The following is a 26,623-nucleotide window of genomic DNA, read 5'->3' on the forward strand; positions in this document are numbered from 1 at the left end:
CTGCAGAAAAAATTTGAGAATCAGCAGCTTATATAGATTGTGTCTGTGACACAAGATATTTGTTGTGGGGAGAGGCAAGCATTTGGTATCTTAAAGAAACACAATCCCATAAAAAGCAGCTGGAATGTCAATACTTTAAAGAATCAATCTTATCAAAGCTAAACCTTCTGACCGATGACTGTTCATGTTTCAGAAGTGTAATATTCTTCTTTGACTTGTCATAGTCCTTTATCATTTAAATTAACTTTCACATTATTATTTGCATGAAATGTTCTTTGACAAGCTTGTCATTGGGCTGTATGTTCACAATTTAGTTTTCAAAACTCAGTGGTTGACCTACTTCAAAGTCTTTTGAAATTTCAAGGCATTGGACGTCTTATAATTACATATATGAAGAAAGTTAACCTTTTCCTGGATAAACTGTTAGAAGTTTGACAAAATTAAAATGTATTCTGGAGTTGAGGGCAAAGCTCTTTAGTATGCCTCAAATATCAGCAGTAATTGGGTAAAATTAGGTTATTATCAAGAGCTTCTCAATAGGAGTAATAAATGATGCTGGCAGCCAATACTTAAAGATATCACAATAGTATAGCTGAAGTCCACAGACCTGACTGTTAGGAGCCAAATGTAAGAACAGGCGATGTCACAAAAATCTCTAAGAATACAATGAGTATTAAGTGCCTACTACGTGACAATCACTGTGCTAAATGCTAAGGATACAGTTAATTAAAAGAAAGACAGCCCTTGCCCTCAAGGAGTTCATAATCTATAGAGAGGGGCATAACACACGAAAGAGAGGCAAGAAAGTGGCTGTGGGACTCTAGAGGTTAACAGGTGCTGGGTCATCTTGTTCTGTGGAGCTGAAACCTGGCAGAGCAGCAGATACAAAGTGTGGGGGCCAAAGTCCAGTTTCTGCGCTCTATAAAGGAAGGTATTGGGAGAAGTTTGGAGTTCCTCCCTTCAGGCCTCCGATCAATAGGGAGAGATAATTTGAACCAAATTGTCTCCTTTTTTTTGCTCCATTCCTAAAAGTCTTGCATCTATTCTGCTAGCAAAGTTTGGAAACATCCTTCCTTAGAAGATAGTTTGTAACAACAAGGTTGCTAGCAGCTGCTGTGGAGGTGAAAGGCCTACAACCAGAGCACACAGGAGGGCTGCTAGCACAGCTTCTTTGATCTGCTTTTCTAAGGAAAGCAATTTTAAGGGCTTTACAATCTCACTTTAATTAAACATACATATAACATTGACTTATTTCAGAGGGAAAAGCCAGCAGCCTGAACTTCAGAGAGAATACAAACAGAAATTATAAACAGATCAATAGACAGGCTTTTGTCTCATTAAAACATCGAATACATAGTTACCAGAGGGAGAAGCAAGAACATCTGGGTTTTCCAAAGCTGGAGGTGGGGAAGAGGGGGTTCCATGAAAGTTACCCAGAGTCTCCTCTGGTCAAATCACATGACACTCTTCCAGTGAGTGAGAGCTCCAAAACAAAATGCCAACCTCAGATCTTATACACCCTTCTCAGGGTCAGAGGGCATCACAATCATGTGACTCAAACCCATGTGAACTAGACTTTCACAACACCAACAGTGTTTTAGTCTCCAAATTTTCCCATATGCCTTCTATCATCTATCATTTTCCTTTTCTGTCATATTATCAACCTGATGGGTGGAGCTGTACCTCAGCACTGTTTTGATTTGAATGTCTCTAATCAAGTTATTTAGAGCATTTATTTTTCATATAAATAAAGATAGTATTGATTTCTTTGAAAACTACCTGTTCATATCCTTTGACTGTTTATCAATTGAGGAATGGCTTGTATTCTTATGAATTTGGCTCACTTATCTACATATTTGAGAAATGAGGATATTATCAGAGACACTTGCGGTAAAAATCGTTTCCCAGCTTTCTGCTTTCCTTTTAATCTTGGATGCATTAGTTTTGTTTGTGCAAAACCTTTAAAATTTAATATAATAAAAATAATAGATTTTAAATCTTGTAATGCTCTCTATCTCTTCTTTGGTAATAAATTCTTCCCTTCTCCATGAATCTGACAGGTTAAACTATTCCTTGCTATCCTAATTTGTATATAGTATCAACCTTTATGTCTAAATCATTTACTCATTTTGACTGTATCTTGGTATACAGAGTAAGGTGTCAGTCTATGTCTAGTTTCTTCCATACTTTTTTCCAGTTTCCTCGGCAGTTTTTGTCAAATGGTGAGTTCTTATTCCAGAATCTTGGGTCTTTGGGTTTCTCAAACACTGGGTTACTATGGTCACTTGCTACTGTATCTTATGCAACTAATCTACTCCACTGATCCACCGTTCTGTTTCTTAGCCAGTACCAGATACTTTTGATGATTGCTGCTCTATAGTATAGCTCAAGATCTGGTATGGCTAGGCCACCTTCCTAACATTTTTTTCATTAATTCTCTTGATATTTTTGACCTTTATTCCAGGTGAATTTTTATTATTATTTTTCCTAGGTCTATAAAATAAATTTTGGTAGATTGATTGGTATGGCACTGAATATGTAAATTAATTAGGTAGAATTGTCATTTTTATTATATTAGCTCAGCCTACCCATGAACAATTGATGTCTTTCCAATTGTTCATATCTGACTTTGTGTGAAAAGTGTTTTGCAATATTGTTCATATAGTTCCTGGGTTTGTTTTGGCAGATAGACTCTCAAGTATTTTATATTGTCTAGAGTTATTTTACACGGAATTTCTATTTTTATCTCTTGCTGCTGCACTTTGTTGCTAATATATAGAAATGTTGATGATTTGTGTTGGTTTGCCTTTATGTCTTGTAACTTTGCTGAAGTTGTTAATTATTTCAAGTAGTTTTTTGATTGATTTTCTAGGATTCTCTAAGTCTATCATTATATTGTCTGCAAAAAATGAGTTTTGTTTCCTCAATGCCTATTCTAATTCCTTCCATTTCTTTTTCTTCTCTTATTGCTAAAGTTAAAATTTACAGTACAATATCAAATAAGAGTGGTGATGATGGACATCCTTGCCTCACCCTTGATCTAATTGGGAAGACTTCTAGCTTATTATTATGGATAATACTTGCTGATGGTTTTAGATAGATACTACTTATCATTTAAGGAAAGCTCTAATTATTCCTACATTCTCTAGTATTTTTAATAGGAATGGGCATTGTATTTTGTCAGAAGTTTTTCTGTGTCTACTGAAATAATCTTAAAATTTCTGTTGATTTTGTTATTGATGTGGTCAATTATGCTGGTAATTTTTCTGATATTGAACCACCTTTACATTCTTGAAATAAATCCTCTGGTCATAGAATATAATCCTGGTAATATATTATTGTAATCTCCTTGCAATTTTTTTTAAAATTTTTTGCATCAATATTCATTAGAGAAATTGGCCTATAGTTTTCTTTCTCTGTTTTAACTGTTCCTGGTTTGGGTACAAGGACCATATTTGTATCATTAAAAAGAATTTGGTAGGACTCCACCTATTTTTCCAAATAGTTTATATAGAATTGGAATCAATTGTTCTTTAAATGTTTCATAGAATACACTTGTGAACCCATCTGCCTCTGGGGATTTTTTTCCTTAGAGAGTTCATTGATGTCTTGTTCAATTTTTTTTTCTCAGATGAGGTTATTTAAGTAGTCTATTATCTCTTTTATTAATCTGTGTGATTTATGTTTTCATAAATATTCATTGATTTCACTTTTTCAGATTTATTAGCACAGAATTAGGCAAAATAGTCCTGTTGATTGTTTTAATTTCCTCTTCATTGATGGTAAATTTACCCTTTCCATTTTTGATACTGGAAATATGGTTTTCTTTGTTCTTTTTTTTAAATTAACCAATGGTTTATTTACATTTTAGTTTTTTTCATAAAACCACCACCTATTTTTATTTATTAGCTCAATAGTTTGCTTATTTTCAATTTTATTACTCTCAGCTTTGGTTTTCAGGATTTCCAATTTGATGCATAATTGAGGCTTTTTAATTTGTTCTTTTCCTAGTTTTTTTGGTTGTTATTGTATACCCAATTAATCGATCTGCTCTTTCTTTATTTCTTCGATGTAAGAATTTAGAGAAATGAAATATCTCCTAAGTACTGCTTTGACTGTATCCCACAAATTTTGGTATGTTGTCACATTGTTCTCATTCTCTTTAGTGAAATTATTGGTTGTTTCTATGATCTATTCTTTTGCCCATTTATTCTTTAGGATTTTATTATTTAGTGTTCAATTAATTTTTAATCTATCTTTCCACTATCTTTTATTGAGTGTTAATACCAGTGGCTTGTTTCAGGAAGAAGATTGTTAGCATGTTAGCAAATGGGATGCGCAGTAACGCAAGAGAAAGGTTTGAATTGAAGCTTTTTAAGCAAAGAAGTTATATATATATATATATATATGTATATATATATATACACACGTATATATATTTTATATTATATGTATAGTATATATTGTATATTTTGTGTATGTATGTATATGTATATGTGTGTATATATATATATGTGTGTATGTGTGTGTGTGTGTGTGTGTGTGTGTGTGTGCAGAATTTAACCTGTCATCTATGTATTTGAAAATGGCATCCCTTACATTCAACCACTGAGATAACCATCATATATGTCCTTATGAAGTTCTCATTTTCTCCAACTGCTTATGAATCTCTAGGTAACCCTTATTTCCTCATCAGTTTCATTGTGATAGACAATCTGCCTATTGTTTTTCCATTTCTTTTCACTGAACTCAAGCTACACTTTCTTGGTCCTTTTTTAAAATCTTGTACTAAATCTCTTTCATTCCTGTCTATCATATTCGCCAACCCATTATGTAGTTTCATTTCAATCATGTTTTCATCTCTTCAGATGCCATCTCCTCCAAGAAGTCAGATGGATTGGTGAAAAATGGTGAAATTAGCAAAAACAACAGAAAAAATGCTCATCTTCCCTTCCTAATAATAGTATAAATGTAGAAAATGTAGGAATTACACCTATTTTGCAGTCAGTCTGGACAGGGTAGTAAAAAATAAAGATACTAGCATTACTTAAATGAATAATGATCACCAATCAATGATGACTAATGTTGATTTGCAGAAATCATCATCTTAAGGAAATGTCAGGAGATAATTTGGGAAATCCAACAAATGTTCAGGTATAGTTCTAGAACATATCCCTAATTTAAAATGTTTGCCCACTAAAATTGCAATGAAAATAAGGTAGATATTAATGATGAATGAATACAATGAACAGTTTTACATTTGCCTTTTATTACTACAGGAAACAATGATTTCACTTTAACATGGTTTTAGCAAGCATTGAGAGTTAGTAGAACTTCTTCTTTTACAGTATCACTGCTACAGAACTTGTACCTGCAGAAAAAATGGACCATTAACTATGATTATCTTATTACTTTATACATATGCATATATTTAGAGCTATCTCACAGCATTGTATATTGTTCTTAAGCTTTTATATTTTTTCTCTAGTAAAATGAGTGATATCTCCTTTATTAGAGTGTTATCCCCTTTATCATAGGAATTAAAGATGGAAGAGACAGTAGTATAGAAGTCATGTTGAGATCAGGGACCATACCTGGGAGAGTGTCTTATAGATAGTAGGTATTTAATAAATGCTTACCTGAGTGGATTGAATCTACCTTAACCCTCTGATTTTACTGCTACTATTACTACTACTACTACTACTACTACTACTACTACTACTACTACTACTACTACTATTAGTACTACTACTACAATTACTAAGTAACATTTATATCGCACGTCCTATGTCCCAAGCACTGTGCTAAGCACTTAACAATCACCTCATTTGACCCTCACAACAACCTTAGGAGGTCGGTGACTGTTATTATCTTTATTGTACAGATGAGGAATCTTACACAAACAGAGGTTAAGAAACTTGCCTAGGGTAACACAGCTAGTAAAATAAGGCTGAATTTGACCTGACATCTTCCTGACTACAGGCCCAATGCTCTGTCCACTGCGTCACCTAGCTGCCTTATATGAGCCACATAAGTCCTGGAGGTTTAGTAACTCCTTTAGGTTCACACTTGTAGCAAAGATTTTGCATCCTTCAAAGCATCTAATTGAGAGCCTTGATTATACTAGGTACTCAATAAATGCTTTTTTTTTTACCGTGTCTTAAAGTATAAATATAGATGATTGGTTGGCAATCCTCTATCTGAGAGGAAAGTAAAATGGGCAGAGGAGAGGGGTTATGGAATCAAAGCCACTGTTGTGAGAAGGGGGGAGGGTACTCGATGTTTCACAAGAGCTGATTTCTAAGTTTTGCTTCAATTGTGTCCAGCTAAGGACCTTCCCAGTAACTCCAAGAAGTATAAGGCCCAGAGGACAGAGAATGGACTTTGTGTATGTATTTTAAAATATAGCCAACTATCTAATACGACATTCCAGAAATGAAATTGGCTGCAACACTGATAGGCTTTAAAGATACTGACAGGACCCATAATCAATCAGTAAAAAATCAAGCATGTATTTAACACCTACTATATGCCCTGGCTGCACGTGCTGGGTGCTGGTGAAGGAAACGTAGGGGTATGGAATGTCTCCAGAATAAAGGAATATCAAGAATAGATTTTTAAAAAGTAGAAATTGGCCTATTTTTTCATTGAAAATACCTCAGGTAATAAGTGCTTTTGGTACATAATTTTGTACTTAATGTTCTAGAGAGGAAAATATTGATAGCTTCAAAATACTATCATAGAACTGTTATGCACGGTGCTGAACACTAGGTAACTCTGGAATGCCATTTGGGAAGCTGAATTTGAGCACAATACTGCCTATTCCCCGAAGCTCCTCCTCTGAGGACAGTTACAATGCTCAATTCAATTTAACAATTAAGTCATCGTTTATTAAACACCTAGTATGTACTATATGCGAGACACTTTGCTAAATACTGGGAATTCAAAGGTAAAAAAAAACTTTAAGAAGCTTTGTTCATCCTTGTGTTTTCTTCTACCTTATCCAGTATTTAATGGGCACTCAGTAAATATTTTCTAACTGTTAAATAGATATATGAAGCAGTACAAGAAACCAGCACATAGTAAAATGTTCCTTTCCTATTTATTTTTTATGTTTAGCTTTTCTCATATTTTAGCAGTACTTGAACTACACTAGACATTTCCAAAAACACATGGATTGGGATTATCTTGGCCAAGAAAGTATGGAGGAAGAAATTGGTACATGACCATTAAATGACTATACTTATTAGTAACCAGGCATTTACCACAGATTAATTCAACCATGATTATTTTGCAATAATTACATTAATTAATTACTACCAAACTCTAAGATAACATGGCACAACTGTGCTATATTATTATTCAGTCAAGAGTGTCCTTAATGGTATTTACAACATTGTTCTGTGGAACTAACTGCTCTATCCCTTAACTTTATATTTTCCTAAAGCCAATGAAATGTTTGCTACTTGCATGACATTTTGTTAAGTTTATTAATCTCTCTGAGCCTCATACAATGAGGGATGTGGATGAATTGATTTCTAAGGTTGCTCCCCTCTCTAAATTCTGTTATTCTATACTCCTTTGAAGCACTTTAGGTAGAGACCTGCTTAAATAATTGGAATTGCACAATGGTAAAATCTCAGGGTCAAGCTCTGACCTTTCCATGGACTTTAATTGGATGACCCAATACCAACCAACACACATTTGAAAGTTCAGTTTTCCTAAAGCAAATCATCTTCTCACTGAATAATTTACATATAAGCTAAAGGTAATAGGAGAAGACTACTGAAACAAATCTATGTCCCAGTAGATTTTCTGGTGAACACATTACAAACATACCTCTCCGATACTTAATGACTGTCTTAGTTCCCAATAAAACTACTTACGTTTGTCCATCTGAAGTTTGTACAGTGATTGTGGATGCTCCTAGTGTGGGCTGGGTTAGATTGATCCCACTGCTGTCCCAAAGAAATTTAACTTTTTCAAGGGGTCCAACATCAAAATCTGAATCAATCTCATTACTGTGTGTAGCATCTGGTTGTAGACTCCCACTTGGAATACAAGTAGAGAACAAATTCAATTACAGGAATCTCTACATATATCTTTATTTATAAAAATCTATGCATGATACATATTTTGCTAATTAAATTGTGTTTCCAATGTATTAAAGGCAAAATACACACATAGTTGTTATTTATGCTCCAAATGCCCCATAGTATATTAACATGTTTTAGTCACAACTTTCTCCTACAATTTATTAAGTGATGACCTCCTTAAATCTCTTTCCTCTATCTGTTGTGTTAGCAACATAATTATTCACTGATTACAAATTATGCACCTGGTGAAAGAACAAAATAAATCCTCTTGTGAAATAAAATAAAAAAATTAAAATAGCGATGCAGCAAAGTTAGAAACCAAATTCTGAAGTCAATTTCCAAGTGTAATATTGAAAAGGAAGTCTTGTGATTAACTTCATAAAATGTATATCTTAGTACTAAGTCAATTTTCATAGCAATGAAAATATAACCAAAAATTTGGATAAAAATCATTTATGTGAAATAATAATTCCAACATCTAAGCTATATGACAATATTGAACTTACCTGTAAATTTCATATTGCCTGCTGTTTCCATTACTTCCAAACAAAGATACTAGTATTTTTCCAGTAACCTTGGTTCCAGACAATGTGACAGTTACCTTATACCTCCAACCTATAGAAAAGGTAGAAATAGAAATATGAAGAAATAAATGTATGAAATGTATAAATATAAATATATAGAGATTTCAGTAAAACTTAATTTAGATGGTACTAATGTGAAATATATGATAATTTAATTGTAGTATAGTATACTGATGTATTATATATAATATATAATATAGTAATTCTTATTGAATGCAAAGTTTTAAGTAATTCTTTTCAAATTTTCACTTCTTACTAATAAAATGAATTCAAACTAAAGTCAAAAGTCACCTTCTTCAGCACTCAATCTACTATGGTTTGCCCAAAGTCACACAGTGGCAAAGCCAGCCCAAGAATTCAATTCTATTGTCTCTTTTCCAATATTTTTTTCCATGTTCCTCTTCTTTACGTTTTATTGCTTCAAGTTCATGACTTGACTTGCGATTTCTGCTTTCTTAAAATAACATTTAATTCTAAATAATCTTTAAATAATATTTTTGCTTAAATTAATATTTCCTCTGATTCAACCTTCAATTTTTCCAATTTTTATATCAAAAAAGAAATTTTTTTATGGTTACTTCGCTAAATTAGAGGTCACTGTCATGATGCTTGATGATTCCCCCCATATTGTAGATTAGAAAGCCAAGGTTTTGAAAGTATAAGTTATTTGACAAAGGTCTCATATTAATATAAGCAGCTAGCAGAGCCTGGAATTGAACCTTTCTTCATATTGTGACTCTAATCCCGAGACTCTTTCAATTGTTCGATATTATTTTAATATCATGAAGTCAGGGCTGTAAAGGACTTTAGAGGACACCTAGTTTAACACTCTCATTTTCCAGGTAAAGAAAGTAAGAGTCAGAGAGATTAAGGCACTTATCCAGTCACAGAGCTAGGAAGGATCAGAAGAGGGATTTGAACCTAGTTTTTCCTGACTTCAAGTTCCTCACTCTATGTACTCTGCAACACTATCTCAACACGTCTTGTCTAAGAAACACTACAATCCTGCTAGGTCAGTGTAGGGGCAAAGCGGTGCAGTAAAAGTGTCCTCCACATCTTTAGCTTCTTTGTTCTATATTTTCTCCCTTCTTTCAGAGCACATTGAAATTACATCACATTCTACTATATAAAGCTATTCTCAGATCCTTTATATACTCTCAGCTATGAATAAGCTGTTATTATTCCTTATAGAGTCCATCTTTCAGCAACTATTGATAAAGGAGCTTAAAAACTGTCTAAACTGATGTTTTTTAAAATTCACAAAAAAAGAAAAGGGTGTATGTTTAAGGACCCTGAGAGCAGGTAGCACTATCACAACCACAGAACCTAGGAAATTTATTTTGTGAAACTTCTGGATGTTTGGCAATTTGTTTCAAGAAGCATCTGAAAGAAGCTGGGCAGTTTCTACACCCAACACATTTAACGCTGCATCCATGCTGTGGTGTCATCCAGATTTCTCTAGCACTAGCCACCTCCTCCAAATTGGCCACCTGTATTCAGTAGTCATCTCCTAAATATAGTCATTCCCTTCCTTTTCCCGTAGGTACTGGAGGAAGTCTTTCAGTCAATAACAATTTCACAGAGCTTTGGAAATGAGGAAAATCAAATGGAAACTTACGAGCAAAATTACTGGTGTCCCCAGTGTTGAGATAAAAGACCTGTCCCACTGCTGCTGTTTTACCAGCAAATCTGTCCGCATAGTGGCCCATCTGGGGACACCCTCCAGATGGACAAGGGAAGCACTTGTTCTGATGAAAATACATAAATGGTTAATGAGAACATGCTATCATTCCAGGGTATACCGCCCTACACTCACCCCATCCATTCAATTATGTAAAAAGCAAATATCATTCTGGTACCTTATTAACAGTTGGGAAAAATAATCTTACTTCTAAAATATGTGGAGGAATTATCCTATCCTCTAGACTAAGACTGCATAATATAAAAGAATGTTTGTGGAACTGGTAGCTTAAATTGAATGATGAAGGCAGTTTTCAACAAACTTATACTAGTAAGCGTTAGCATACCCTAACAATGGAATATGGAATTATGACCTTCCCTTGCCCCAGCCAATAACCATAGATGGCATTTACATACCACATCAAGTTTAGGAAGTGCTTTACATGTGATATTTCCTTTTGTCCTTACAATACAACCTGTGAGGTAGGTGCTATTATTATTTCCATCTTATAGGTGAGGAAACTGAGGCTGAGAGAGAGTTAATTAGTTGCCCAGGGTCCCATCACTAGTAGCTTTCTGAGGCAGAATTGGAATTCAGGTGTTTCTAACACCAAATCCAGTGACGTGTCTATTGTGACATATCTCCCAACTAAAACTCAAGATGTTTTTACTTGTTAAATGACATTCATCATTGATCATTTTTACAACGAAATTTGTATGAACTAAGGAAAAGCTAGCTTTTAAAAGTAATTGAGTGAACAGTATCAACATTTGGGATCCAAGATCACAACACAGCAATGCTGCACTAGATATCTAAGCAAACTTTTTTTTTCCTAAAAGCTCTGTTTTTTCTAAAGCTCTGTTTATACTATGCTACAACACTAGACAAAGCTAAAAAATCCAATCTATTATCAGGATGTTCAGATAATCCATATTTTAAAAAAACTTTCTGATTTTAATTATATTTTTCAATTTGGTAGCAGATAGATATTAGCTTAGATTTTTATCTTCTCTCTTCTTTTAAAAAATGCCTTCCAAAGAAAATTTCTAAAATGACCCTAAATGAAACAAATACTTAACCAGCACTTCTAAGGGAAGGGTAGGTTGAGGCAATCATTAGGGTAATTTAAACCAAAATGACAATTTCCATATTTCCCCTTAAAAATGCAAATATCATTATGTGATTAAAATTCTTTATGTGTCTTAAAGTAGAATCACTGTGTAGCAACATTTATTCAGCAAATAGTATCAGTGGAAACAGTACTAGAAATCAATAAATGCTACAGCTAGAAGGATCTTAGAGGAATCTGGAACTCTTTCCTCATCTTCCAGGTAAAGAAATTGGAGCCCAAGAGATAATTAATGCTTTAGGTCCCATGGGGTCAGAACAGGACTGGAACCAAGGTCTTCTAATTTCTAGTCCAATGTTCTTCCCACTGTATCACAATGTTCTGAGCTATTCTACAGTGATCTGGGGAGATGGGAGACTTGGATAGACTCCATCTGCTTGTTCTCCAGGACTGAAGGAATTGAAGGTGTTTAGTTTGAAGAAAAGGAGAAACAGGAACCACTTAATAGATATTTTAAAAACTATTAAATGAAAGAGATTAATAATATTCTACTGGGTTGTAGTGGACAGAATCAGGAATTATGAGTAGAAGAGAAAAGAGGCTACATGATAGTAAAAAATATTATTAACAGTTAGAATTTCCAATAATGCAATGGGCTGGTGATGAGTCCCCCTTGATGAAGGACTTTAATAGTCCCTGGATGGTCACTTATCAGGCATGTTGTAATAAGGATTGCTTTCAAGTATAGTTTGCATTCAATGGCCTCTAATGGTCCTTATTTGTCCCAAGTCTGCTATTCCATATAGAAGAATATGGAATTCTGATTCTTGACATCTAAGTTCATTTATAAGGAAGCTAATGGTAAGGAAACTCTCTCTCAGTGCAGATCAGCAGCTTTCCAGATCACTGAGAAGTTAAATTATCTGTTGTAACCAGAATGGCCTTTGTTTTCTTTGAATGACTCAGCTTACCTCATTGAGCTTCCCTGGACACTGTGGCTTGCTCTTCCGGGGCAGGAGGCCCGGGGAGCATGCCGGGAAGCAGACAACTTCCTGTGTGATGAGTCATGGGGCTGGCTGAGGGGAGGTGTTAACCTCTACCCTAGGGGGAGGGGCCAACTCAAGAACCAATCAGCCCTGGTCATTCGGGCGGAGCTTGATGATGTCAAAAACCCTATAAGAGGGGAGAGGACAGCTTGAAGAGCCTTCTCTTTCCTTTTTCGGTTGGAGCCAGCGACAGTTACATCGTCAGTTACAGCGACAGTTACATCGTTAGTTACAGTTGCAGCTTCAGTTACAGACACAGACACAGCTGAGGCAGGAGCTGCCAGTAGCAGAGCTGATCTACGGGAGGAAGCTGAACAAAGACTTCAGGCCAGTGGGTAATCTTATTACCATCGAGGGGGAAGCATGATTTTGCTTTACGCAATCATGCTTCTCTGTAGCCTCCTGGTTACTCTTGCAAGGCGTACTTATTGGGCCTGGAAGATTTTGATCAACATATCAAAATGGGGCTTCTGGTTCATGGGTTGGTTACTGTGGAGCCTAAATAAATGTTTTGATTCTTCTGCCTTCTACTTTGAGAGTTTCTTATATCCGGCGGTTCCGAACCTTTCAGACATGTTTATGATCCTCTTTGAGATTATAAACTCTGCCCTCCTGATACACCTGTCCACGGTCAAGCTAATGTGTGCCAGTGGTAGGAAGAGAACCCAACATTTACAGACTTGAAACCCAAATTATCTATGCAGTAGCTATGCTGATTCTCATGGAATGCAATAACTTACTGCCTCAAAATCATCGTAGGAAGCACAGGAATATCCCGAAAAACCATCTGGGTTGAGGATGCTATCTGAATAATAGTTGAGACTTCGCAGGTGATTACATGCTATAAAATCAACAATTCCTGTGAAATTAGATAGGATCACACAGAAAGTACACTGTATTATTTATTGGATCCAAAATTATTACTGGAAATTAATGACATTTACATAAGTTATAGACTTCATAGATCACAACCAAACTTTAAGGACATATCACACTTTTTAAAAGCTATGTTTATGTTTCCTGATATAGTCAGCTATTACTAAGTACTATCAGATCAGGCTTGTCATTTCATCAATATAGGGAGCTCCTGGAAAGAGAGATCCTTGACCAGTGGAGGTTGACACATTCTCTTCAAATTAGAAGGAAAACTGGGCTACCAAGAAGTTCAGTGACTTGCCCCGCATCATACAACCAGTACCTGTCAGAGGGAGGATTCACCCAAGGTCTCCCTGATTCTGATATCTGCTCTCAAGCCACTAGACCACTCTGGCTCTCCAAAGGAGTTAGTGCTTACAAAAATGGGGCCAAATATATATGAGAGGGGAGAATCCATTTTGAGGCATAATGGATATATTTGGGTTTGGTAGTTTATTAAAGAACAAGGTCAACTCACCCAATGGAAATCTTTCACATATCCATTTCCTTTCATAACTACATATCCTCACTCTATGAGGAAGTTCTCACACAACAGTAGAGTACTATGGAACAGACTTTAAAATCCATAGTTTTACAGAAGACTAAGGCAAGGTGTTGGCAAGACATCTCAGCAAATTTGACAAGATGGTTATATGCATTTTGCTGCTGACTTTTGTTATATACTGAAAGGGTTTACCTTCCCAGATTCCATTTACATCTACAATCTGAGAAAGGATATTCTTCTGACATCCAGGCATTTCCTCTCCTCCATTTGGGAAGAAATCGAGGTGTCCCACAATTTGACTCATTCCAAAACCTAAGACATTTGAAACAAGTGTTAAGTGGGTTTGAATGCATTGCCAAAAACTTAATTATGGTTGCAGAGTTGCAAGATATGAATGGAAGGGCTCACCCATGTTAGGGATGATAGGAGCAGCATCTGTGTGAATGACATCAACAAACAAGGCATCACTGGGATCCAATCGAACTTCTTCTGGGGTGTCTTGAAAGCAAGGCTCGGCAGGATCCAATCCTAGGAGAAATATTGTTATATTTTAGTTATATTCTTTTATCTCAAATACCATAATCCATTATCAAGTGGCTGGTACAAGATGGTATATAGAAAGCTAACTGCCAAGCAGAAAGACCCAGGTTATATTACTCCCCTTGACGTGTCATCTCTCACACTTGATGTATGACCCTGGGCAAGTAACTTAACCTTTAAATGTTTTAGGCAACTCTCTAAGACTATAAATGGTAGAGAAGCTGCTGACCCTGAAATGCTCACTCCACACCCAAGAATTCTCTCTATTAATGAAATCACAGTTCTAGGCCTTACCCATAAGAATTGTTATAAAACAATCTGTAGATACATGCACTTTCATTTGGTGTTATATAATAATAGTATGATAGTTCAGAATTAAGTAGTGCTTGAGGGTATATAATACATTTCCCTAACAACATTCCTTTAAGATATGTAATTTGAGGAATTATAATCTCCTTTCTGCAGATGAGGAAACTGAGACTAACAAGGTTAAGTGACTTGGCCCCAGATCTTTCATGTATATGAATATGTATATGAATAATCATGGGGAAAGATAGTGAATTTCTTATTTTTAGAATATCATTGACTCTTTTGTTGCCATCTCTGTTATAAAAGGAATTTTCTGAGCATCACAGAATTTACCATGAAGTTTTAATTCATAGGAGGGAGGGATAACAAGTTTTAGAATTGTCAAACACTTGAACCATATCACGGTTGCATTAAGATTGAGGGAAGTAGAAGGATGGGGTAAATTTGGCCTACCAGGAGAAGTTCAGACTTTATTGAGAATTTCTCTCCTTTAAACCCTGGGAAAATACCAGTTAATTTTTTTCTAAATATTCTTACACGGTGGTCAAAATACAAATACAGACTACAGATTCTCCAGAGAATCCCTAAGTTTTGCTGATTGACAGAGCCATTATATCAAAGACAAAAAGAAGGGAAGAGATAAAATCTAAAACAGCTTTTTAATCAATGTTCCCAAAAATTTCATCTCATGTCAAGGATGAAAAAAAGTTTATGAGGCAAAATAATCTTTTTATCCCAGGACAGGAAATGTAGTCCTGGGATCAAGGCTCTCTTCCAACAAAATGCACAATTTTATATACATGTTACATATATGATGCTCATAGCAGACAAAATCAAGGAGCATTTTAATATGTTACATAACACTTGAAAGCCCACCAAGTTCCCATCATGTTCATCCTCATGTATTAATTATTTGACAGCAATGTTAGCACAATGTTGCAGATTTCTCTATTTTAATCCTACCTGTGATTCGTCCAAGGAGACCATTTGATCTTTTCCCAGCCTCTCCAGCAATATGGGATCCCAGACTGTGACCAATGACGTGGACATTGGAAGGAGAGTAACCCAACTCGTTCTGATGAGAGAAAAGCTCTTCAGAAAGGGCTAGGTTGGTATCAGTGACATGTTCATGACACAATTCTTGGGAGTCTTCATTGAGACCTGCCTCTCACTTCTCCTTAACCGAGAAATAATGATATTTCTAGCATTTCAATTCGGGGAGAATATTAAAATATTCATGATCTATGGCTTTGATTCTGTACTTCTTGTCTTAAGCAGCATGTTTTTGAAGTGATTTTGTCATGTTTTTGAGAAGTGGAAGATTTGATACTAAACTCGCCATTTAGAATTGTTAGAAGTTTCTCAAATGAAAGATTTAAAACAGGAAGTGTTAAGAAGAAATTATGTAGCCACCTATACTTTGAGTCTAAGATATTTCTCATGTCTTTTAGTGATAAAGATTACAGATCATAGGATCATAGATTCTGTGGTGAAAGGGCCCTTGCAAATAATCCAGCCCAACCGTTTTCATATTAAGAAAATTTGCTAGCACCAGCTTATACAAGGAAGTTAAGTAATAGAGTTGGCATTTGAACCATTCTCCTCAGACCCTAAATCAAGCATTCTTTCTAGTGTGCCCCACTGCTTCCCAACATTTCCTAAAAGCTGATATTGACACATGCATGAGTAATTTGCCCCTTGATAACTATCTAGGCACCATAGTTTAAAAAACTAGCAAAATTCAGTCAACCAACTAGTGAAAATCAGTTGTAGGTAGTTGGGGGAGGGGTATGCCAAATCAAACTAGTTGCTTGATCATTTTCTTAAAACAGATGAGCAGCCAATTTAATCAAAATGGAAAAAGAGGTCTGTGTTCATAATGATAATAATAACAAGAAGAAGTAACATTCCTATAGTTCTTTAAATTTTGCAAAGCCCTTACCAAATAGCCTCATTTTATCCTCATAGCAACCCAGCTAAGTATATGCTATCATTACCCCCACTTTGTCGATGGGGAAACTGAGGCAGAGAGAAGCTAAGTGACTTGCCCATGGTGACACAGCCAGTACGTGTGTGAGCCCAGTTTTCCTAATTCAAGATCTAGCACTTTATCCACTGAGCTGCCTTCATCTTTGTTTGTAGACACAAACCCAAATGTAGACACATTACTGTTCCCTTCTGGTCAACCAAAATGAACTAAAACCTTTGTATACAAAGGTTGATGATGACCTCCAGCAATTGTATGTGTACGGCATCCAGAGGACAATGGCTAGAGTGTATGAGATAACATGAAGACATCTATTTACCTTGAGATAATCCACAAAATAGGCTATTTCAGCCCCTACTACTCGAACATTTTGTGTGGCTTTGGCATATAAAGTCTGTGAACCCTTTTCCCAGTCCACAGAGATGCAGTTCACCTCTTCCACTTCAAGCAAATTCTAGAACAAATACAACAGAACTAGTTAAACCATCAAGATCTGTTTTTACATATCACCAACAAGCATAATGAACTCTATTTTCTGTTTATGGTTTGTTCAAGATCTTAAAAGCTATGAAGAATTACATCCATTCACAATACTAAAACATTTTAAGGCTGGTACAATATTGAATTACTGCTCTTTGACATTTAACATTCCCAACTATTAATTTGACTTGGCTGAAAACTGGTATCTGAAGTTCAGCAAGGACTCTACTGAGGGGTTCCACTGCAAGTGGAGAAATGTGCATCATGGGAAATGGCAGAAAGTACGATAGACAATGTGTTACTGTTATTAAGGAATAACAGGGTCAGGTCTATGTACAGAGATTTCCCATAGCAGGCCCTTTAGACATAAGTATAATTGGTAAGTGAAAAAGTTTGTTAGTTTCTTTTGACAATATCCTGTTTTCAATGAAACTAAAGGGATTTTTGGACAAACCCACATAATTTTCTTTACAAGTACATCACTGGAAAAAATATCCCCCAGATATGTAATTCAAATCTTAAGCCTTTCTAGACATGTGTACCTTCCTATAAAGCCATAACTAGCATGGGGCAAATGGGGCTTTGCTCTAGGCAGCTGCTATCCCAGGTAGGAGAAGAAGAGGAATGTGGGATGCAATCGCCTCTGGCTACAGTCTTGTAGTTATTGTTGCCGTTCCTGGAGATCAGCTTCCTCTCTCTTCCCAGTCCCAAACCTAGTAAGTAGAAGTGCTAGGACTGTTTAGGGTTGTCCCCATGGGGAGTCATGGTTTTTCTGTGCCACCATGGCCTCACCCACCCAAATGAATTTGCCACAGAAGCATTTGTCTAGTTATGACTCTGCTGGTCACTCCAACCCTCCCATCTTGGCTGCTTCACAGAAAGATAGGCTGAGAATACTAGCTAGCATTTGTATAGCATTTTATAGTTGCAAAGCACTTTACATATGTTAACTTTAATACATCTTTACCTTATCTCCATTTTATAGATGAAGAAACCAAAGCTGAGAGAGGTTAGTTGACTTGTCTAGGATCGCTCAGCTAGTGTCTGTCTAAGGTAGAATTTGCACTCAGATCATCCTGAATCTAAGGGCAAAACACCATCCACTGCACTACTTGCCCCGTCCCCCCCAAACTTACATCATCTAGTCAAACAGCTTAGAAGAGAATCAGGAGCATCTGTCATCATCTGTTCTAATCCCTTGATTTTAATGATGAGGAAACCAAAGTCCAGAGAAGCAAAAATGTCCAAAGAGCACACTCTTAGTAAATAACAGAGTTAGTATTTTAACCCAAAAACTACAAATCCAGGGCTTATTTCCATGCTCCCTCTCTTTTCAAAGAAGAAACTGAGACCTAGACCTGGCAGATGATTTGGAAAAGGGCACAGAGCTAATACATGCTAAAGTGAGCATTAAGCTCCCAAATCAGTGCTCTTTCCATGTCTAATTCCTACCGTGTTATAGGAAATTTTGCGTCTTTGATGTTATACCAAATTGAGGATGTCAAGAAATGTTCCCTTGTAGCATGCATCCTGATTTGCAGGAAAAATAATTTTATCATGTTTCTTCTTCATTGTTATCTTGATTTTCTCTCTCTATTTTTCATTTGCTACAGAAAACTAGTGTAGTTCATCATGCATAAGTGTGAAATGGGTAGATTGCAATAAGGCAATTGGCATCATCTCCATGATCACTGTGGATTGCCCTTCAATGAACTAAATTATAGCAAATGGCCAGGGTCCATCATGATTCCCACATACAAATTGAGTAATTAATAAATATCTTATTAATAATCCATGCAAATGAATGAAATGAAGGGATTAGCTATTAGGCTAAACCTCTGGAAATGGAAATGACCTATAACTGTTTTGTTTTGGGAGTCTTGGATAAGTCATTGATCTTCTCAGCACACAGTAGGCCATCAGTTTATACTTTCTGAATGAGAGAGTGAATTAATGCGTGTGGCCATAATACTATTTTTTTTAAGATCCTTGGGCTACTGGAAACAGACTATAGTTTGTTACAAGGTAAAATCTCTTAGCTCTCTTTTTACAACTTTTATGATCTGAAGGAAACAATCATTTCTAGGTTTAAAACATAGAAATTGGAAGTAAAGATCAAAGGGATGCAGGAGGTGTACACCTTTAGCTTTCAGTGAGAAGTCAGTGAGCAGAAATCAAGGCTGATGGAATATTGTTCTCCTTTGCCAAGTTAAATGTTTCATTTGGGAATCCAAGGCTCATGAGAAAGCCCTGACAAAACACGAAGAGAGTATCTTCAGTGGCAACATGAGTATAATCAGGGGCAAAATGGCAAGGAAGAAAGAATGTTGGTCAGGGAGTCAAAAGATCTTGCTCGCTTCTTGCTTTACAAACTGACCGTAGGATCACAAGTAGGAAGCATCAGAGGCAGAATTTTAACCCAGTTCCTTTGATTCTGAATCCATTGCTTTTTCCACTATACTTCACTAATTTTTGGCTGTATGCACATACACAGAATGAAGATAATAAAACTTGTGCTATTTTCTTCATAGTGTTTTTGTGAGGAAGGGCTCTATAAGATTAGGATAAGAGAATAAGAGGGTGGAGTGTACTATTGCTGTTATCCTACCGCGCACATGTTTGTCAGCCAGTCTCCTTCCCCTTTGTCTGTGAAGCCGTGAACAATAAAGCGAGTTATTCTATTCGTGTTGAAATTAGAATTCTTGACAGCTGCCACATTATCTGGAAGAATTTCCTGTGTTAAGAAGGAAGAAAATTCATATCAACCTCTCTGTTTTCTGAAATGTGATTCTTTTGATATGAGGGGAAAAGTTTCTGAGAAAGGGGTCTTTTTCATAGCTACGCTGACACTACTGCAAATCACAGCCTAATTGCTGAATACCACAGGACTCTGCCATCGCTTAGGAAACAAAGTGTGATACATAAGCTCTAATAATGATAGTGGGTGTAGTTTGAATGTGCAAAAATGTGACCTGGAAGGAGGAGTAGATCCTTAACTATTCTATTTAAGGCAATTATTGATATTTTAAATACAGAATACAGATCTTCAATTTGTTTGCACAGTCCTTTACGTATGGTCTTCCCCATTAGACTCTGAATTCTTCGAGAGCACAGACTGTTATTTTTCCTTCTCTTTGTATAGTTGGCCCTTAGCACAGAGCTTGGCACATAGAAGGTGTTTGTTGGTATCACTTGACATAAAATAGTGACTCCCTGGAAAAATCATGGCAAAGTTTGATCTTATTTTTTAAAAAGTCCCCCCAAACTCCAACTGCCTTCTCTGGTCTACGTTCAGTGAGGAGTTAGGAAGTCTGGCCAGCCTATTGTTTCCTCTAAATAATATGCACAGATCAGAAATCTTAAAATAGTAACAGTACTTACCTGATAGTTGTTTGGGTTTTCATTGGTATACAGAAGGAAACGGGTGTTGATGTCTTCTGGAGACGAGGGGAGCACTTTTAAAGGTCTTTGTGCAGTGCCACCCCATGGCTCATCATCTGTAAAGCATCCCACTCTTGAATAGCAGACTTCACTTCCTGTAATCACCCAAAAAGGAGCATCTCAGTAATAAATTAAACTAGAGGCAGTTTTGATGCGTTCTCTGTTACACACAAGGAGAACTTGTTAAAATAATGTTTTAGATTTTACTTCCCTCTCCTCCAAATCACTAAATGGTTAAAGCATCTCATTCCTCTTATTGCCCTGGTAAGACCTCCAAACAAACCAATCAGTTTTGTTTTGTTTTGTTTTAGATCCCACCATTTCTGTGCTGGGTTCATGGGCAATAGAAACGGGGATAAGCACACCTTAGCCAATCATTTACAAACTTGTTACTTTTTATTTTATTTTATTTACTTTTATTTTGGAGAGGGGAAGGGAGGGGAGTTGGGGTTAAGTGACTTGACCAAGGTCACACTGCTAGCAAGTGTGTCAAGTGTCTGAGGTCTGATTTGAACTCAGGTCCTCCTGACTCCAGGGCCGATGCTCTACTCACTGCGCCACTTAGCTGCCCAACAAACATGTTAGGCACTTACTATGTGCCAAATACTGCTAAGATACCTTAGTGCTGGATGTGGTGACCCACACCACAGACCATGCTACCAGGGAGGCTAAACTGGATCTCAGAAGTTCAAAGCTGCAATGGGCTCAGACTACCTGAGATATGTTAAGTCCCTGGGAGCATGGGGCTGGCAGGTTGCCTAGGGAGTGAAATGACGCAGGTCAGAAACAAAATAGATCAAAGTTTCCATATTGACCAGGGATGATTAGATGAGGCCAGTGAGTAGCCCCTGTCGTTCCAACCATCGAAAAGATAAAAAAAAGGATTATTGATAGAAGGATACAGGAGGACAAACTTTGTTTTTGTAATTTAAAGAAGTAGATTTGAATTCTAGTCCTGACAACTTGCTTTAAAAACATCAAGTAGGGGTAGCTAGGTGGTGCACTGAATAGAATACTGGCCCTGGAGTTGGGAAGACCTGAGTTCAAATGGGGTCCCAGACACTTGATACTTATTAGCTATGTGTCCTTGGACAAGTCACTTAGCCATGATTGCTTTGCCTCACCCTCCAAAAAAATCAATAAAAATAAAAAACTTAAAGTAGAATACAAATGTGATTTTTATTTGTTTTTCTAGCTGTGTGACTCTAGACAAGTCACAGCAACTCTGAACCTCAGCTTTCTTGTTGCAAAGTAGGGATGATAATAATGCCTAATAGAGTTGTTTGGGAGATCCAGTGAGAGAATGTGTATTTCCAGCAGCCTACAGCACCTGTGAGATCAGTCCCTTAAATTCAACGCGATTCCAACTGAACTTCTTCCCCCATAAAATCTGCCCCTTTTAACTTGTCAATTTCTGTTAATGGCAGCACCACCTTCCCAGTCTCTGAATCTGGAAAACCCAAAGTCATTTTCGATTTTTTTCCCTCCTTCATCTTCTACATCAAATCAGTTGCCAAGTCCTATTTATTTAATTTCTGTACCATGTCCCACATCCTGCCTTTCATTTCTGCTACCACCACAGCTTTCCTATTTTAAATGTTTCATCACTTCTTAGTTGGACAATAGCAATCCCTTTTAATGGGTCTTCCTGCCTCCAGTCTCTCTATTCTCTCTCTTATTATCTTGATAATGTAACCTTTAAAATGATTTTTTAAAAAAACCATCAGTGACCCCACCACCACCCCTCTCTAATGGATAGAGGTCCCTTTCTTTACTTTTAAAGCTCTCAACAATATGATTCCATTCTTCCTTTATAGACTTATGTAATTCTACTAAGTATCAATTCTCTTCAAATACTCTTAGTCAAACTAGACTATTAATCATCCCTCAATGTCATCCTGTCTGCTTCATGTACAGTCAGGTATATGAGTAGAAGACTGGGCTTGGAGTCAGAAAGACTCAAACTTAGTCTGAGCTGTGTGACTTTGCAAAGTAATTTAAGTTCCCTGAGCCTCATTTAAGAAACTTTAAAATGAGGGGATTAGAGTAGATGGTCTATGAATTTCCTTTTTGTTCCTCTTCTTTCTTTCACTGCCCAATTCTATTGCTGCATCCTAAAAAAAAGTCTTCCCTAATTCTGACAACTAGAAGTGATTTCCCTATCCTCAAATTTCTCATATCACTTTTCTTCAGTCTCCTCTTTGCATTTAGCATATTCTACCTTGCATTACAGGTCTCGGTGTATGTCTCATCTTCCTCGTTCCATTTTATGTCCTTAGGGGAATGAACTACGTTTTCTCTCTATTCTGTACATACAGTGTTTGGTATATAGTTGTTATTCAATACATTTCTTTTAAATTGTGCTGAACAGCAAAGTAGTATCCACATGTGAACCTACATGTTCTTCCAGTCTTATGTGACTGGCAGAGATGCTCTCAGCTCTAATCAGGATTGAACGTGAGAGCTTAAATTTTATCTAAGATGCAGAAGACTTTCATCCTTTGGTCCTAAACAAACCATTGCCGCAACAGTCACTCAGGATGGAGGACAGGCAGGCTCAGCCCATGAGCAAAAGCAATTCTGAGGTTAGCATAATTCTGGGCTTGAACATCACAATGTCAGTGAGCTCCTCCAAAGAAAATATATTCAGTTTTGGCAGTGCTACCAGAATTTAAAGTTAGAACACTATACCATGGGATATTTATTCTGGGCCATCCTGTAATTCCACGGGTGTAGGGATATTATTGTGAGGAATTCCTTCAACAGTGTAGATCAACAACCACTGCTCTGCAACTTAGTCTTAGATAGTTACCTAGAGCACAGGGAGATTAAGTTACTTTCCCAGGATCCATGCAGCCAGTATATACCTGGGGTGAGACATGAACCAGGCTCTCCCAAGGCAGAGGCTGGCTCTCTATTACATCAGACTTTCTCTATAGAGGAAATAATTCTGAACCATTTCACAGACTGAGACACACAAGGGACTTACATGTCCAACACTGATATAAATATGGTTCCTTACCTGCCACTGTGCCCAGTAGCAGAGAGAGTGTCCAAATGAGCAGCATCTAAATAAAGTCAAATACATAGTTGGGTCTTGGTAGAGAAACATAACAAAGACTACAATGATTTATGTTCACTTGATTTTTTTCAATTATTCTGTTTTGTTTTGAATAATATGCATAATAAAACAGGTCTCAAAAAGGTTTCCCCCACTCACCATGGAAGTTCTGGCAAGTCCCATGCTCTGCTCCGAATAGCCTGTAAATGTCCTTTTATAACAAAATCTTATCTTCTGCTGGCATTGCCATGGGAAAGGGGCACAAAAAAGAGGGAAGCTGCCAAGTGTATATTTCTAATTTTAATCACAGATAAAAACGAGATAGTGGGTAAATTTTCCATAGTAATTATACGCAGCGAAAGAAGGTTAGTAGGTGCAAAACACTCCTTGTTAATCTTATTAGTAGTTGGTCATATTCAACAAACATTCAAAATATTCCCCAAGCATAGAGTACATGGAGGGGCGTAATGTGAAGTCAGGCTGGAGTGCTAGGTAGGAAGCAGATGGTGGGGGGCTTTGAATCCTGCAGAAAAAATTACTGAGGAGTCAGTATTTTCTCCTCAGTAAAGGATGACTATATGAGGAAGCTCCTGAGTTTCATTTTGTAAATAATGACTTTGAGGTTATTATGGAACATTTAGGAGGAAATGTCTAGCAAATAATTAATATGTGGGGGTAGATTTCAGAAAAGTTAATTAGGGATTGATTTATAGCCTTGGGAGTCATCTGCATAGAGATGATTCTTACATCTATGAGAGCAGATGAGATGTCTAAGAAAACAGAAAGAGAAGAAAGAGCCCAAGACAGAGAGCTTTGTAATACTCTAACTCTAAAGGTACAAGAGATGGATGGTGATCCATTCTGCAAAGGAGACAGAAGAGTGAAGGAGAACCAGTGAAGTTGAAGGAGAACCAGAAGAAAGTAGAATTACGGAGGGAAAAGGACAGAAGGCATCGTGGGGTTGGTTGTGTGAGTGTCAAAAGATACAGAAAAGTCAAGGACAATGAGGCCCAAGAGAAGGTCTCAGAATTTAATAATGAAGAGATTATTGGTTGCATTGGACCTAAAAGTTGAGTCAAGTTATAGGCTTGTAAGCAATATTGTAATGGGACATAGAAGTGAGTGGCTGCTAAAGAAATGGATTCAGCTATTAGAGTGGTATTAAAAATGACAAGCAGGATGATGTCACAAAAACTTAGAAAGACTTACATGAACTGATGCAAAGTGAAGTGAGCAGAATATTGTACATAGTAATAGCAATATTCTACAATGAACTGCAAATTACTTAGCTATTCTCAGCAATACAAGGATCCAAGACTGTCCCAGAGGACTCCTGATGAAGCTTATTCTCTGCCTCCAGAGAACGAACTGATACTATCTGAATACAGACTGAAGCAGACTATTTTTCCCTTTCCATATTTATTTCTTTCATTTTTATTCAAGTCTTGCTGTACAAAATGACTACTATGGAAACATTTCACACAATTGCACATGTATAAACTATATATAATTGCTTGCAACCCCAGAAAGGGGAGAGGGGAAGGAGGTAGAGTGGATTGGAATTTGAAACTCAAAACTTTTTTAAAATGTTAAAAAATTTGGTTTTAACGTAATTTTGAGAAAAAAAAATTAAATTTTTTTTAAAAAGAATCACATTCAACAAGTATAGACAACTGTTTTCTAGAAGTTTGGTGATGAATGGGCAGAAAAATAATAGCAGTTTGGTTAGGAGACAGAAAGATAAAGTGATGCTTTCTTTTTTTTAAAGAAAAGACAAACCTAAGAATATATAGAGGGAGAGAGGGAAGAGTCAGGAGATAGGGAGAAATTGAAGATAAGAGAGAAATGAAGGGAGTGATGACTAGAAGAAGGTCTTAGAGGAGATGAGGGAATGGGCTCAAGTGCCAAAATAGAGAAGTTGGCCATGATGAGGAGAAGGGTCAGTTCTTCCTCAGGAAAGAAGGAAAGGTATTCAAGATGGAGGATAATGTAGCATTATTTCAACCTTAGAGCTTTTGTAGGGGCCCCAATTCTCCTTACCGTTCTAATGGGTCAAAATTCCTACAAGAATTTTTTTTTGCATAGCCCTTATTACAGTAACTTTATAACTAGGAGATGACAATTTACCAGCCTACATGATATTTCTACAACCTGCTGAAAATACTCTTCTCTTCTTATTAACCTAGTATTAAAGCTTAATAATTTTAGGAGGTGGATATTAGTTTGACTTAATACTAAATGAGTTTGTCATTTGATTTGTCATTTGTCATTTATTTCTCAACAACAACATGGAAGAAACCATACACAAGAGACAGGAATTAGCCAATAACAGAAAAGGTACCAAAGTGATATACCTCCAGAATGAGATGTGAGGATCATGATGAAATAGAATTCAACTAAGTTTTAAAAAAAAGTCTGAGGGGAAATTATCTGGAAGGCAAGTTTTAGAAGAGAGTTTTGAAAATATTCAATTCAGAAATGACTATGTAAATATAAAATATTGCTGTGTATATAATATCACTTTGTTTCTAGTTATTTGCCACAACAAAAACAGCTACTATAAATATCTCTGTGCAAATGAATAATTTATCCTCTTTTTAAATTTTTGGTCATAGAACTCTTATAGTGATAATGCTGAGTCAGCAGGTTTGCACAGTTTCTCAAATTTTGGAATATAGTTCTGAACTGCTCCAAAATGGCTAGACATATTCACAATTCCATCGACAGTATATCAGTGTGCCTGTCTTCCTACAGCCATTACAAAAATTGTTATTTTCCTTTGTTGCCATTTTTGCCAATATGATTGGTATAAGGCAAACAGGATGGTTCAATGATTTATATTTCTGTAATTATTAGAACTTTGGAGTTTTCTTCCATATGCCTGTTATAGCTTGGATTTCTTCCTTTGA

The 26,623-nt window shown here is 36.4% G+C and overlaps 1 protein-coding gene across 2 annotated transcripts; it reads right to left on the reverse strand.

Moving 5' to 3' along the window:
• Nucleotides 1-5,307: 5,307 nt before the first annotated feature.
• LOC118828757 (pancreatic triacylglycerol lipase-like) lies at nt 5,308-23,721 on the reverse strand. Of its 2 annotated transcripts, none has more exons than XM_036735607.1 (12): nt 23,676-23,721; nt 20,594-20,748; nt 19,821-19,946; nt 17,052-17,186; nt 15,709-15,820; nt 14,305-14,424; nt 14,089-14,208; nt 13,217-13,335; nt 10,299-10,428; nt 8,603-8,711; nt 7,887-8,051; nt 5,308-5,371 (listed from the first exon to the last, which is right to left on the reverse strand). In XM_036735607.1, exons 1-12 carry the CDS (start codon nt 23,719-23,721, stop codon nt 5,308-5,310), a joined length of 1,401 nt encoding a protein of 466 aa, XP_036591502.1. The 2 variants fall into 2 exon arrangements, with proteins under 2 accessions (XP_036591502.1, XP_036591501.1); XM_036735606.1 differs by having other exon boundaries at nt 20,585-20,748.
• Nucleotides 23,722-26,623: the final 2,902 nt, after the last annotated feature.

The sequence above is a fragment of the Trichosurus vulpecula genome, chromosome 8, assembly GCF_011100635.1.
Source record: "Trichosurus vulpecula isolate mTriVul1 chromosome 8, mTriVul1.pri, whole genome shotgun sequence".
NCBI lineage: Eukaryota > Metazoa > Chordata > Mammalia > Diprotodontia > Phalangeridae > Trichosurus > Trichosurus vulpecula.